Below are 13,803 nucleotides of genomic sequence, written 5' to 3' on the forward strand. Positions count from 1 at the left end.
CAAAACATCGGGAAGCCATTTTGAAAAACGTGGAGTAGCTGGGACGGCCAAATTTAGGATTTTCAAAATGGCCTTTTTCCCTCTGAAGCCAGGTCGACATGGAGCACTGTCCACAAGGGCTGCATAATGCTTGAGTAAATATATAATTTGGTCCCATGCTACGAAGGAAACCACTGTTTAGCTCATACAGTAGGCTTTGGACCCTGAACTTTAACATTATGCAGCTCTGCTGAACAGTCCATGTGTCCCTGGCATCCTGTTTGGAGAGAGAAACGAGAGAAAGCACCCTCTCAGTGATGAAACACCTGCAATGAGACACAGCAGACAATGATGAAAGGAGACCATGTGCACCATAGACGACAAAGGGACAACAGGGAGAAGCAAAACTGAAGCCGAGAAGGCCGAGAGACTGGAGGCTGAGGATTTAGATACCCAGGGCTGTTGACTGTAGTACTGGGGCATTTGGCTCTGTTGCATGAGCTGGTCTGATGGAGCTCCTTCCAGTGCCTGGAGGGTGTAGGTAGGGATGGTGGAGGGAATTGAGAGAGTGAAAAAGATAAGGCATTGGAGTGGATTAAAACGGCAGTCAAAGTGATTTAGAGAAACGGCTGCAGGCGTCAGGACCAAAGCCTCTGTAGGGGAAGTAGTTGAAAGCATCTGTGGTCCAGGGCTCTGACAAACCTGTAACTGCTGGTAAACAACCAGCTCAGTAGTTACTGTACCGACGAGCAACACAAACACTCTGCATCAACTTGTAATTCTTACCACGTCTACATCAGCTGCTGCTCATTTGAATTTAAAATCTGTCCTCATAAAGGCCCCGCCCCTCTACACCATCTTACTGAGAGTACTCAGTCAGTATGAAGGGGCTGAGCAATGACAAATGAAGCCAATACAGGTGTGACAAAAGCTGCACCTCATTGTCCTATAAAAGCTCCCACGTCCACCTTTGTAGCCGGAAAAACAGAACGTGCTTACACTCTGCCTATACTGACCAAAGCTGCTTTTTGGACCCACTTCCACAGCAACACAACATGTGTGACTTTAAAACATTAAATCAGGGCTTTGGAATCTCGGACTGTGTATGAGTTTTCTTCAGTCGGTGGTTTCTGTCACTCTTACTAGCAGCAGGGCTCGACTAACGCACAACCTTTGGACAAACTGCCTGAAATGTGTCGACAGAAACATTTCAGGGATTCTGAGTGATTCTGCACTCCAGATGGGTTAATTGCAATAAAATAAATTTCATCGTGATGACGGATTAATCCACACTAACACGTTAACTTGGACAGCCCTTATTAGTGCTCACTTAAATTGCTTGCCTAGAATTTGAGGACAGTTTATCTTGGGCCCACTTCCTGTCAGTTATCTCGCCCATAATCGTCTCATGTCGGTGACTTTGTATTCTCGCGTCACCAGCTTCAAGCTGCAGCCTGCTTTCACTGTGGATGCAGCTTAAGACTGAACTCTGCTTCTCCAAGTTGAGGGTCATTCTTGATAACTGTATCTGACACTGAGAAGTTTTCATGAGATTCTAGCAGAGCAGGCTTACACGTGCAGATCACTCACCGTGACTTGGAACGGACTGTTAGGGATGTGCTCCCCTCCAAAGCGGACGCAGATCACATACTCTCCAGGCTGTGGCGCCGTGTAGAAGATGTCGAATGTGCCGTCCTCATTTTCAACCACGTCCACGTCAAGCTCCGCCCCCTCTGGCGTGCAGACGCTGCACGTCACCTTGCCTTTTCCGGCAGCCTTGGCGTCCACCGTGATAACCGTCTGTTCGCCAATCTGGATAGTTGGGCCAACACCGGCACCTTCAGATAAAAAAATAAAAATCAAAAAAAAAAATCAAAAAAATGCATTAAGTCGTTTCTTACACAGACAAACGCACTGCCAGACGCAACATTCAGCATGCACATTCCACAACCAGAAGACCAGGTTAAAGCTGAATCTAGTCATGTTATTACCATCGCTCATATATTGTTACCAATAACAGTTACAGTTTCCATGTATGAACAGAAAGCTAGATTAGCCAGAGTGCCATTCCACCATGCCTTTCTACCTACTCTGTTAGTCCATTAGTTTGTCCAATATAAAATGGAGACACAGTTATGAGAGAGGAAGCGTAAAATGAGATGGAAGGCGGGGGAGGAAAAAAAAAAAAAAAAAGTCTGGGAAAGTGAAATATAGAAGAGAAACAAGCAAAAGGATGGGATGTCCTGTTGAAAGCTGGTGCCACTATCCTCCATGCTGAGAAAAAGACAACAGAAGGTCCTCTACATGATAAAAAGGCTTACCTAAACCGTGACCGCCGATTGAGACTGAAAGTAGGAACGGTGAGAAGCGAGGGAGCCAGAGAAAAGTGACAAATAAAAGACAGTCAGGTGGGGTGGAGGTGACGGGTGGCAATAACTGTGCTCCAAACAGTTGGATGAAACAAACGGTGGGGGAGTGTGAAGCGGGGCGGTGTGTGTGTGTGTGTGTGTGTGTGTGTGTGTGTGTGTGTGTGTGTGTGTGTGGCCGGGCTGAGTAGGAGTGTGCAGGGTGCAACTGAGGAGCACAGCGTGAGAAATGCCACATACCAATGCACAAAAAAAAAAACAAAAAAAAAAAAAACAAAAAACTGATGAGATACGAGCTGCAGGTACACTGAGAGGCACTCTAGATCACATGACCTCCAACAAACCACTCACATAATCATCTGTGGAGCCAAATGTCCGTGAGCCCTCAGGTGTGGGTGGGTAGGAAGACTTTCAATCGTTGCCATTGTAGTTAACCAAAGAGTGTCTCATTCATGTATGTTTGACTAATTCATAAAAACCAAAAACAGGATTTCTATCATCTGAGCTCAAACTCACTGATGTCATGCATCAGGTGACTTAAAGAACCAAAGCAGGTAGTCCTACCTGGCTGTTAGAAAACATTCAAGCTTCGCTTTCAGAACCAGAAGCTCTGCATGTGATTACAGCTGACTGATTAAACTGGAACTTCCTCAACGCTCGACTTTAAATACCAGATCCTGACTCTTCAGTTCAAAGACACGCCGAGCGCTCAATCCTTGTGTTCTGTAGACGCATTTGTAAGTATTTACCCATTTGTAAATCTGCACCGCTCAAAGAACTGTGCAACATTTTCTGCAATATATAAAATCCTGTACGAGCAACTATTCCTGCACGAGAGAGGAGAGAAACGTTTTGTGGCTCTGAGTAAAAACCCTTTGACCTCTCCCGCCTGCAGGAACTCTGGATTTTAATAGCAACAGGTGGAAATGTGGGGCATATACTGTTGATAACAATCAGATATGTTGGAAATCATTGTGTGTCAGTATTCTACACAATATGTTTCACTAATTATTCCTGCTGAGATGAGACACTGATCAGCAGTACAGCCGACTGAGTTGGTAGAATAACAAAACTCAACGTCTATGACTGCAGCAGCCCGTCCTGGACATACCTGTGACGGTGCACTTGCTGGCATCTCCGGTGGGCAGAGCCCTGATTCGGTAGGGTGAATAAGGGATCTCGTCTCCTCCGTACTTAATGAGAATGGTGTATCTGCCAGTCATGTCTGGCACATAAGACACCAGGTAGGTCCCATCATGGTTGTCACGGATATTTGCCTTCTTGGGCTTCCCCTCTGGGTCCTTCAGGAGAAAACAAAGCGTTAGCTAAACATCGCAGCTCTGATTCCATGCTTGTGTGGTCCAAGCACTCACAGTGATCTGCACTGCCAGCAGTCCCTCGCCTGCATCTTTGGCGTCGATGGTGAACTCCACCGGCAGAGAGGCGGGCACTCCAGTGGTGTTGAGGCCGGGTCCGCTTGCACGCACCTTGCTGGCATCATGGGTGGGCAGCACCTTCACCTTGTACGGGCTGACAAAGAGAGAGAAGGACTGGCTGTGGGATACAGTCTCATCGACAGAGCCGAGTAAACCACGGGCAGGTTAGAGGTTTCACTAGCAGCCTGATGAAACGAGCTGTGTCGTTAGCCGAATTCAGCCATGCAGACAGATGACCGTCTGTGGTAAAGCATGCAGATCACCCGGACAGCACAGTTATTATTCCAGCCAGACTTCAGCTACTTCATTCTAATAATGCAGGAACTACAAAGATTTATTACTGGCTTTTGAATGTGGTTCTATTCAGAAAAACAAAACTAACATTGTTTTGTGTTTTCTGTGTTTGTCACAGGCAGACATTGATCATCACTGTTAGATATTAGGAAATGGATTAAAATTTGTGCATATTTAGGCTGATACACTGCCTGAGAGTTACCTGCGTGGGATCTCCTCATCAGCATACAACACATTGATGGAATAGGGTCCCTCTCGAGTAGGAACATAGTTGACTGTGTGAGTCTGGTCACCGTTATCCACAACCTCCACAGGCTCCACCACACCTGAACACACACAGAAGGAAGCCAAATACCAAGTTTAACATCCTCTAAGAGCTCTCTGGTACACAGTTAATCATAGATGGAGAAATGTTAGAAGCCAGATCACCTTTGGGCCCTTGTACTCGGACCTGCAGTGGGGCAACTCCAGCTTTGGAGGCATCCACTGTGAACGCCTGAGGAATGTTGGCTCTGACATTGTTGCCGAGGCCGGGACCCTGGCACTTCACCTTGGTACTGTCCACTGTGTCGCTGACGGGCACAGAGAACGGACTTCCTGCTCAGAACAAGCACGAGGGAAACGATATTTAAGGCCTCTGCTTAACAACAGGGGATGAGTACATTTCAAAAGGATGTTCTTCTCACAGTTGTATTTCTTACTACTACTAAAACAGTATTCGGTACCTGTGATGGGCTGTCCTCCGTAGGTGATGTTGAGGTTGTACGTGCCAGGCTCGTATGGGATGTACTCCACACTGCAGCTGCCATCCTTGTTGTCAGTGCAGGACATTTTGGCCTCCGACGGACCTTCCATAGCTAGACCCAGGCCACCAGTACCTGCTCCTCTGCACGGGGAAGAAAGACTTTCACAATAGGAGTAGGAAACAGATTTGTGACACACCACCATGAACTCGTCTCACCTGGTTTCCACGGTGAACTTGTTGGGCTTGTTGGTGGTGCCACCTTTCAGACCAGGGCCGTGCACACGAACACGAGCCGGGTCGCATCCTTCAGTCACAGCAACACGGAACGGGCTCTTTGGTACCGGAGAGCCATCATAGCAAACTTCCACAGTGTGTGGGCCTGAAACACACACACACTCAACTCAAAGTGGAGAAGAAGAAAAACGCTCAGTTACTGTACCCACTGCTGCACTTTAACTCACCCTCCTCATAGGGAGTGTACTCCACATTGTAGGTTCCATCCCGAAGGTCCGTGATCAGGGCATCTGTGCGGCTCCCTGAGGGGTTGCTGATGTGGGTTTTGATGTGGTCACCTCCAGTCTGTGAGAGAGCGCGAGCATCCACAGTGAAGTCTGTAGTGGCCTCACGGAAGACTCCTGAAAGGACAGAACATACAGTACACATAAGCTCATGTCCTTTAAAATGAGACCAGTCTATCATTTACATTTCACACAGCTCCCTTTATTCTTCACATAACGTTATTCACACAAGCTGGGGCCCAATTTCATCTGAATTCTGCAATAATCTACAGATCAGCTCCCATCAATAAGACTATGGTGATAATGGGAGGAAGAAACCAGCACCAGCCCCACAAAAAAGGAACACACACACACACACACACACACACACACGTTATTTCACCTTTGCCTTCCACTCCTGGTCCGAACACCAGAACACCGCTGGCATCAACGGCAGGCTCCACGTTGAGCCGAGCAGGGAAGTTGGGCACATCCTGGCCACCATAGCGGATGGTGAGCGTGTACGAGCCGGGGTACAGAGGGATGTAGGTAATCGTGTAGGTTCCATCTCCGTTGTCTTGGATGTGAACCTCTGCCTCAGTGCCGCTGTCCGATATGATCTCAATAGTCAGCTCAGCGGGGCCGGCATTGGTACAGTCCACAATGAACTCCCCTGTCTCGCCAACCTTGGCACGCTCCAAACCTGGGCCTGAGCAACGTACCTGAGAGGAAAGGTGACACGGAACAAAGATCAATGATTCCAATCTGCAAGCATGTCAAGCTGAATTAATTCAATTCACTTCACACAGGTTTAAGAAGATCCAGCAGCGCTTGTGGCCAACCTTGGAGGGGTCTGTTGCAGGGTAAGCTGTGGGGGTGAAGGGGGAGCCAGGGATGGGCACTCCATCATAAGTCAGTTCAACCTGGTATGGTCCTGATTCCCGGGGAATGAATTTCACCTGACTAGTCTCTGGGCTCAGCCCAGGCTCCACCTGGAACAAAACACATTAACGTGACTTTACCAGAGGCATGAGGAGAGAGAAATACGTGGCACTGAAAGAGTGCTGGAACACTGGGAGAGTTCTCCAACATCCAAGGAGAACTTCCAGGGAGACCAAATAAGTGGCTGGAGGTGTAAGACAGCGGTGGAGTGGACTTTGATTTTACCAATAAGGATAAATAAAATGTTTATTAAAAACCAAAAACAGGATGAAACTGGTTTAAGACTCAAAGAGAAAAACATTGACTCCTATATTGTCCTGTTAAGAAAGGAGATTTGGTGTCATACTTTGCTGGACACTGGTTTCCCTCCTGGTCCAGTCACTTTGGCAGCAACCTTGCCCTGACCCCCAGCACCCTTTGACTTGACAGTCACTTCCTGATCTTTGCCGACAGTCATCTCTGCAAGAACAGACCAAAGAAAACACACTGACACTTCTGATCTGCCTGAAAAGCTTAGATTTTTTTTTTTTTTTTATAAACACATCAACATACTGACAACCATGCAAGGGAGAAAGCCATGGTGAAAACAGTCATGTTAGACAGTAGGCTTTATATAGGTTGAGGTTTGCTGTCAGGTGTGGCTGGACAAGAACAGTGGCACAGGTACATACTGTCTCCCAGGCCGGTCACGTTGACCTTGCTGAGGTCCAGTGTGGGCGCCACGCCAACGCTGAAAGGGCTCTTGGGAATGTGATCTCCACCATAGGTTACAGCAACTCCCAGTGGACCCTGTCACAGCAAAGAGGAGCGATCCACACAATCCCATTTAATATGATGCATAACAGCCAGAAGAATGCTTTACTGCTCTGATAAGAAGCCACATGATACAACGTAGCACAACTGCATGTGGGAGCATTCTTCTCTCACCTGTTGCACGGGTGTGTATTTAACAGTGTGTGTGTTGTCGTGGTTGTTGATGATTTCAAAGTCTTTCACAGCCTCTCCTTTGGTCGGGCCGCTGAAGCTGCAGTCCAGGTTTGCCTTTCCTGCTCCTTTAGTGCTGACGGTGAAATGAGTGGGCTTGTTCAGCTCTACGCCTGAAAGACAGCATTCAACTAGGTTAGGGAGTCTAATTAGAATAAAAGTAATCACCCAGCATGTCATACAAGCTTTTGTATCAACACGTTTCAATAAGCAGGAAACTTTTACAACTTGGAGGAAATGCTCTGGGTGCTTCAGGGTCCACGGGTAACAGCTCACAGCAGACAAAAGACTAAGATTAAGATGTGTAAATGTAGATCTGCAGATATATAAAAGACTTAAAGTAACAGATTTAAAATGCTACCCAGCTTAGCACAGCATTTCTTCTGCAGTGTAAAATAACACCAAACTACCTTGAGCTAAATTAAAATGATGCATTTAACTGAAGCAGTTGATGACTGATTTGAATTATATTAGTTCAAATAAAGTCTATTTATATGCAGTGTACAGTGACGATTATAGGTGTGCAGTACCAGTCTGACTCTTAAGAGATTAATAAGTGTGATCCAGCTTCATACATTTATTCTGGGATGCCACAGCTTTACAGGAGTCTGTCACAAAACAATCATTTCAGCCCCCCGCCCCCCCAGATGACAACATCTTAAGCTAATGAGCAGGAACAGTGACTTGTACAAATAAATCCTATTATGTGACTCATCTTTGCCATCTTACCTCTGTCAGACTGTCACATGACAGCTCAGAGGGACCCGTTTCCATTAGCAAAGCAGCTCTAACCCTGTTTATTCTTGTTTTTAAATCCTTGTGATTTTAATCTGGATCTTGTCAGTTTTGTCAAACAAGTTCTTGCTACAGATGTTAAAGCATTGAGAGCTATGAAGAGTTGTTCCATGCAGTTTGACACTGACCGTCAAACCTTTGAGCGTTCAATCTACAGCCAATTGAATGTGGCCACGCCTGTTTTTGTTAGCACCCTCTGGCTTGGTGTTCTTACCACTGCGGCTGAGTCCCGGTCCCTCCGCCTTGACTTTGCTGGCATCATGAGAAGGATCCACTTTGACCCTGAAGGGCGTCATTGGAATAGCCTGAACGCAAACAGGAAGACAAACATTACAATAAACCCCGAGTCGTGGAAACAGTCTGCCTTCCAACCGATATAAATACTCAAGGATTCAGAGTCACCTGGTCAGCAAACAGCACCATGATGGTGTAGCTGCCTGCTCCAGGGGGAGTATATTTGACGGTGAAGGTATCGTTGTCGTTCCTGATGATGTCAAAGTCGATGTCAGCCTCTGCAGGTCCCACCACTCCCGGGGCACACTTGATGCCTATGCTAATGTCACCTGATGGCCGAGGGCAAAGGTTAGCACGTTAGCATGTTATAGGTAAAGCTCTACAGCCTCAAACAGAAGCTGGGTGAAATACATTTCCTATAATATCTGTTCATAAACATGTTGTTGTTTGGAATATTGCTTTGACCGGATCTTTTGTTTGCGCGCTTTACTCTGTTTTCTGGAGCTTTACCTTGACCAGCCTCTGAGCAGTCAACAGTGAAGTATGTTGGCTCGAAGGCCTTGAGGCCCGTCTTTGCCACTCCAGGCCCAGAAACCTTCACCTTGTTTGGATGACAGCCTGCTCCGATATTCATCTGTGGGCACAAACACCAAAACTCAGGAGACTCAGTGAGAAGAAAAGGCGAAGCCTGCATAGCAGAGCATACTCACCCTGAACGGACTCTCAGGGATGTTAACGTCTCCCCAGGACACCATCACAGTGTGCTTCACAGGCTTTCGTGGGGTGTAGGTGCAGCTGTACGTGCCGTTGCCATTATCCTTCACCTGGACGTCCACAGAATTGCCTTCACCATCCTGTGCAGAGGACAAGGGATTAGTTCACTCAGATTTAATACACATTTACCATATTTTTGGTCATAAACAAACCCAGACATACCTGAGCTACAATTTTCAGAGGAGCTTTTCCTCCTTGCTTGGCATCGACCGTGAATTCGGTGGGTTTTCCAACAGCAAGTCCACTGCTCTGAAGGCCTGGGCCGTACGCCTTAACCTAGACAAAAAACAAACAAAAAAACCCCCACATGTACTACAGCCAGAATAGCATTTACACACTACAGTGCTGTGAAGACATATCTGCCTCCTTCCTGATTTACCATCTTTTTCCATATTTATCACACTGACATGTTTCAGATCAGTTTTTAATATTAGACAAAGAATGTCTCCTATTAAAAACGCAGTTTTCCAAACACACTACAGGAAAAAGTAATTCATCTAAAACCTGAAACCTTGTGTGTCACCTCTGACACCAAGAACTGCATCAAGTGTTGGGTGCAGGAAGCCTCCCTTTGCCTTCACACAATCGTTTTTAACCCATCCACTCCCACCATGATCTCAGGCCTTGAGGCAACAGTCATGAAAACTAATCTTAACTGAAGAAAGATTGTTAGATGGACTCGTCCGTAATCTCCATGTGCATCTCTCTGGGTGGGCGCATACCTTGTCTGGGTAAAAGTCTTTCCCTGGTGGGTTGACGATCTCAGCCATAAAGGGAGAGTGCTGGATGTCCTCATTGTTGCAGAGCACATGGACGGCATACTCGCCAGGCTCTGTGGGCCAGTAGCGCACGTCACACGATCCATCACCCTTGTCATCACACTCGATCTTGGCCTGAGACGGACCTTCCACAGAGAAACCTGAAGAACAACAGTTTCAGAGAAGAAACTGAAGATGATCTGCACATGCTTTCAGGACCGACCCCATGCCCGCGTATGGCACTTACCCAGTGTACCGACATTGTCTCCAACAGCCTCCACCACAAAGTCAGCAGATTTACCAACAACGCCTCCTTCCAGTCCAGGACCCCAGGCCCTCACCTTCTGCTGGCTAGCCTCGGTGCCAATCTTGACCTCCACGGGACTAAACAGAGCATCGAATGGTCAGTCACAATGACAAGTTGGAGTCAGTGTTTTGTTTGCACGCCCATGTGTACCTGCGTGGAATGTGCTGTCCTCCCCAGGTGATGGTGATGGAATATGCTCCAGGTGTGGTGGGGTAATACTCAAATCCATACACACCGTCTCCAAGGTCTTTCCGTTTACACGGCTCCTCCAGACCCTCTGTGAACAAGATGCCTTTGCATTATTTCTTTAATCCAGTCTTACTTTATCATTTTAGGAAGGAGGAAGCATCCCCAGTCTGTTTGTAGTGAAACCACAAACAATAGATTCATTGGCTGCTCAGAACCACATTTAAGAAAACAAAACCATAGCTCAGAGTAGAAATCCTCTGAGGCGATCGTCATTTTAGGTTGCATTAAAAAAAAAAAAAAAGGTACATTTTTAAAATGCTTTATGCACAAAATTGTTCCCGTTGGACACAAGAAGCAGATTCTGCAGCCTGATCAGGCTGGTGTTTGTGCAGCTGGCTCACTGTGCTGTGATAACAGTGCATTTGTCAAAGACTGATGTGAACAGTGAAGACAGTCTGAATGTCAAAGAGCGCAGAGGAGGGCTGCAGACGTCAGGAGCTACTCTTTCAGTGACAACAGCTGGCTGCGCTCGTTTGTCTTCACTGTTCTGTTGGTTTGTTGTCAGTTAGCTAAAGATTATCTGGGGCTTTGTAAATCCAACAACCTCATTTACTGATGTGTTTGTTTGTTGGGTTTTCTCTCTTCAGATTGCAAACATTAATCCCACCTCAAGCACAAAAACCAATATGAACTTTTGGATTAGAACTCACTGGGGCCCTTGATGGTGACTTTCAGCTCCCCAGTGCCGGCTCCTTTTGTGTAAACCTTGAAGTCTGCAGTCTCCTTCACCCGGAGGCCCTTTGGCTGCAGACCACGACCCTTGGCTCTGCAGAGGCTGGGGTTACACGCTGTGGACAAACAGAGCGAGTGAGACGGGCACGGCTCCGAGTAACATTATGACCACATTTCAGTGGGGACAAGACCAATGAAGTGTGAGGTGAATGACATTAAACAAACCATCCATCACACTCCAGATCTGTTGGAAAGCAAATGTTATTTTCTCCTTCCTACTACCCTGCATGCCCCCAGTTATCCACCCATCCTTTCCTGCAGAGGGAATTCTTAGACCACAGGGAAGGAAGTGAGCCATTATCCTCACACAGGAAGTGGGATATCCCTTCATATCACTTTATTAAAACTGTAAAAAGCAGTGCTGAGTCACAGCGAGACCAAGTGCAGAAAGCAAAGGAAGCCTTCCAGGAAGATAAAGTGTCTCAAGATATGGTCCATGTTATTGTATTCAGATGTGTTGCACTTGCAAAAGCTACTGGACACAGAGACACCACATTAATGGCAGAAGATTGTTCTGTGTTTTGTTTTAAACCAAAGTTACTTTGTTTTTAATGTCTTTCAGCCTAATCTAAGGGGACCTTCTGGTTAGCAGCAGAGCTGTTTAATGACTTTTGGTTTTTCCCCGATTGTGAAACTGAGGAAATTCTTTACAAGCTCTTGTTGTTTCCCACAGGCTCACTTTAAAGGACGACCATGATCTAAACGTTATCAGTTAGTAGGGGATGAGCCTATACTTGGCAAGTGGCAACCCTTCACTACTTTGTTAATGTGCAGCTCTTTCCATTTAACACCAAAGCAAATGCATTTGTTCTGTGAGCCCATTATACAAGCTGAATTTGTTTTCTGTCTGACAGACTCTGGCTGCATGGACGTCTTACTGGATCTCAAAAAGACAGTGAGTTACTATTAGGTAGCAGCCACACCCACCGTTCTGCTAAAAGCTATTTAAATCATGTAAATATAATTCTTAGTAACCCAGGTCACTGTTAACTTAAGACCACAGATTGGCTGTAATGAGGAACTGGTTTCCTGATCAAACACACTACAGCTTAATTTTCTGGGAATGTGTTTCTTCATGAATGTGCTGAAAACACCAAATAAGGAGATTCACACCACTGTGGACGCTCGAGTCACGTGAAGTTTACAGGCAGCCGACACACACAGCAAGTTTACAGGGGGAAAACACACACACACACACACACACACACACACGACAGAGTAGGTACCAAAGAGATCCCAGGAAGGAAGAGGCTGTTCCAGAGAGAGGACAGATGCCAGCAGGCTTCTATCAAAGAGAAGAGGACATAACATCCAGCAGAGGAACACAGCAGAGGTTAGACACAGGAGAAGCAGAAACACATTTTAAAACGGCTGCTGTGGTAGAAGTGTTCAGTTAGCAGTGACATCCTCCCAGATTTACACTCAGTGAAGCTTTAACATATGCTCACCCTCTCCCACATCAACTGTGAAAGGACTCTTGCTGATCTGACCACCAGCAAAGGTCACGTAAATGGTGTGCTGGCCCTCCTGGGTGGGTTTGTAGGTGCAGCGATAGCTGCTGTTACCCTTGTCCTCAATGGTGCACGTCACCGTGTTCTTATTCCCTGCAGGGTCCATGATCACCACTTCCACCTCTCCAACACCAGCACCTTAGAAAAACAGGAGGAAACGCACAGTTAAACACTCCATGTGGCCTGATGTTACAGCTAGCTGCACAAACCTACATTACCTGCTGTGTACACATCAAAGTAAGTGGACTTGTTAGCAATATTTCCTGAGGGCTCGAGGCCCGGTCCCTGTGCTGTGGCCTTGCTGGAGTCTCCCTGAGCCATGCCGACCTCCACCTCGAAGGGGCTCTTAGAGATGTGTTGCCCTGCAAACAGCACAGTCACCTACAAAGGAAGGAGAGCAGGAAAATGGCATGTTAGCTGTAATCACTGCTTTGTGGAGCAAAACCCATTTTCTACCTGAAAGATTACTTTAGGGATTATTTCTCACATCTTTAACATTGAATTCTTCACTCACCTTGTGCATGCCTGTCACTTTGGGGACATAGACAACAGAGTAGGTACGGTTCTTGTCATTGTTGGCCGTCACTTTAGCCTGAACACAGACACAATCGTTTTTAAATGAACAAAACTGAAAGTAGAAGTTAAACACACAAGGATGGATCACAGACCTCCTCTCTGTGGCCTGCAGGGTCCTCCACGTAAACCAGCACCTCTCCCATTCCTGCGCTGATGGTTTCCACGGTGAACGTAGCCTTTTTCATCACTACATTACCAACGGGCTCGACGCCTTCACACAACAGACAACATGTTAAAAATGTCTCACTGCAGTATGAGGCTCACAGTTTCTCTGTGGATACAAGCAAAGGTGCATCAGCTGCATGTGGTGATGCGCGTGCATGCCGGCATACCTGGGCCATAGGCACGCGCCTTCTTGGGGTTGAGTTTGGGTCGCAGAGGTGCTCCAGGCTTGAGCTTGGCTTTGGGGAACTGTGACAGGTAGGTCATGACTGAGTGCTCGTCCACATTGGGGTCCACGATCTCTTCAGGGGTTATCACCTAGGAGACGAGGAGGAACATTTTTCTAAATGTAACGGCGGGCAGCCCTCCCCACGACTTGTTTGCATGTTTGTAGTAGGAGAACCAAGGTGACAGCTGTGCAGACGGAGGCAGGGCTTGATCAGTTACCGTAGAGATTACCCA

At 46.8% G+C, this 13,803-nt stretch overlaps 1 protein-coding gene across 5 annotated transcripts in view; it reads right to left on the minus strand.

Annotated features, from left to right (window-relative positions):
• flna (filamin A, alpha (actin binding protein 280)) overlaps positions 1-13,803 on the minus strand; it is a 43,809-nt gene that overhangs the window by 6,854 nt on the left and 23,152 nt on the right. Inside the window, exons 5-33 of one of the 5 annotated variants that reach the window (XM_085394165.1) lie at positions 13,512-13,659; positions 13,272-13,390; positions 13,118-13,195; positions 12,822-12,984; positions 12,541-12,741; positions 11,011-11,148; positions 10,262-10,388; positions 10,052-10,188; positions 9,769-9,965; positions 9,209-9,322; positions 8,983-9,126; positions 8,783-8,906; positions 8,441-8,601; positions 8,253-8,343; positions 7,187-7,356; positions 6,931-7,048; positions 6,606-6,718; positions 6,160-6,309; positions 5,721-6,039; positions 5,282-5,455; positions 5,037-5,199; positions 4,801-4,961; positions 4,505-4,672; positions 4,278-4,401; positions 3,719-3,875; positions 3,457-3,646; positions 2,301-2,324; positions 1,570-1,817; positions 433-507 (exon numbers count right to left, since the gene is read on the minus strand). In XM_085394165.1, the coding sequence (XP_085250291.1) occupies positions 433-507; positions 1,570-1,817; positions 2,301-2,324; positions 3,457-3,646; positions 3,719-3,875; positions 4,278-4,401; positions 4,505-4,672; positions 4,801-4,961; positions 5,037-5,199; positions 5,282-5,455; positions 5,721-6,039; positions 6,160-6,309; positions 6,606-6,718; positions 6,931-7,048; positions 7,187-7,356; positions 8,253-8,343; positions 8,441-8,601; positions 8,783-8,906; positions 8,983-9,126; positions 9,209-9,322; positions 9,769-9,965; positions 10,052-10,188; positions 10,262-10,388; positions 11,011-11,148; positions 12,541-12,741; positions 12,822-12,984; positions 13,118-13,195; positions 13,272-13,390; positions 13,512-13,659 (4,296 nt within the window). Of the gene's footprint in view, positions 1-432; positions 508-1,569; positions 1,818-2,300; positions 2,325-3,456; positions 3,647-3,718; positions 3,876-4,277; positions 4,402-4,504; positions 4,673-4,800; positions 4,980-5,036; positions 5,200-5,281; positions 5,456-5,720; positions 6,040-6,159; positions 6,310-6,605; positions 6,719-6,930; positions 7,049-7,186; positions 7,357-8,252; positions 8,344-8,440; positions 8,602-8,782; positions 8,907-8,982; positions 9,127-9,208; positions 9,323-9,768; positions 9,966-10,051; positions 10,189-10,261; positions 10,389-11,010; positions 11,149-12,540; positions 12,742-12,821; positions 12,985-13,117; positions 13,196-13,271; positions 13,391-13,511; positions 13,660-13,803 lie in introns of all 5 variants that reach the window. The other 4 variants (XM_085394164.1, XM_085394166.1, XM_085394167.1 and 1 more) reach the window with 4 other exon arrangements.

This window comes from Rhamphochromis longiceps, linkage group LG20, assembly GCF_057381845.1.
Source record: "Rhamphochromis longiceps isolate RC_006_pf linkage group LG20, R_longiceps_female_GT1.1, whole genome shotgun sequence".
NCBI classification, from domain to species: Eukaryota; Metazoa; Chordata; class Actinopteri; order Cichliformes; family Cichlidae; genus Rhamphochromis; species Rhamphochromis longiceps.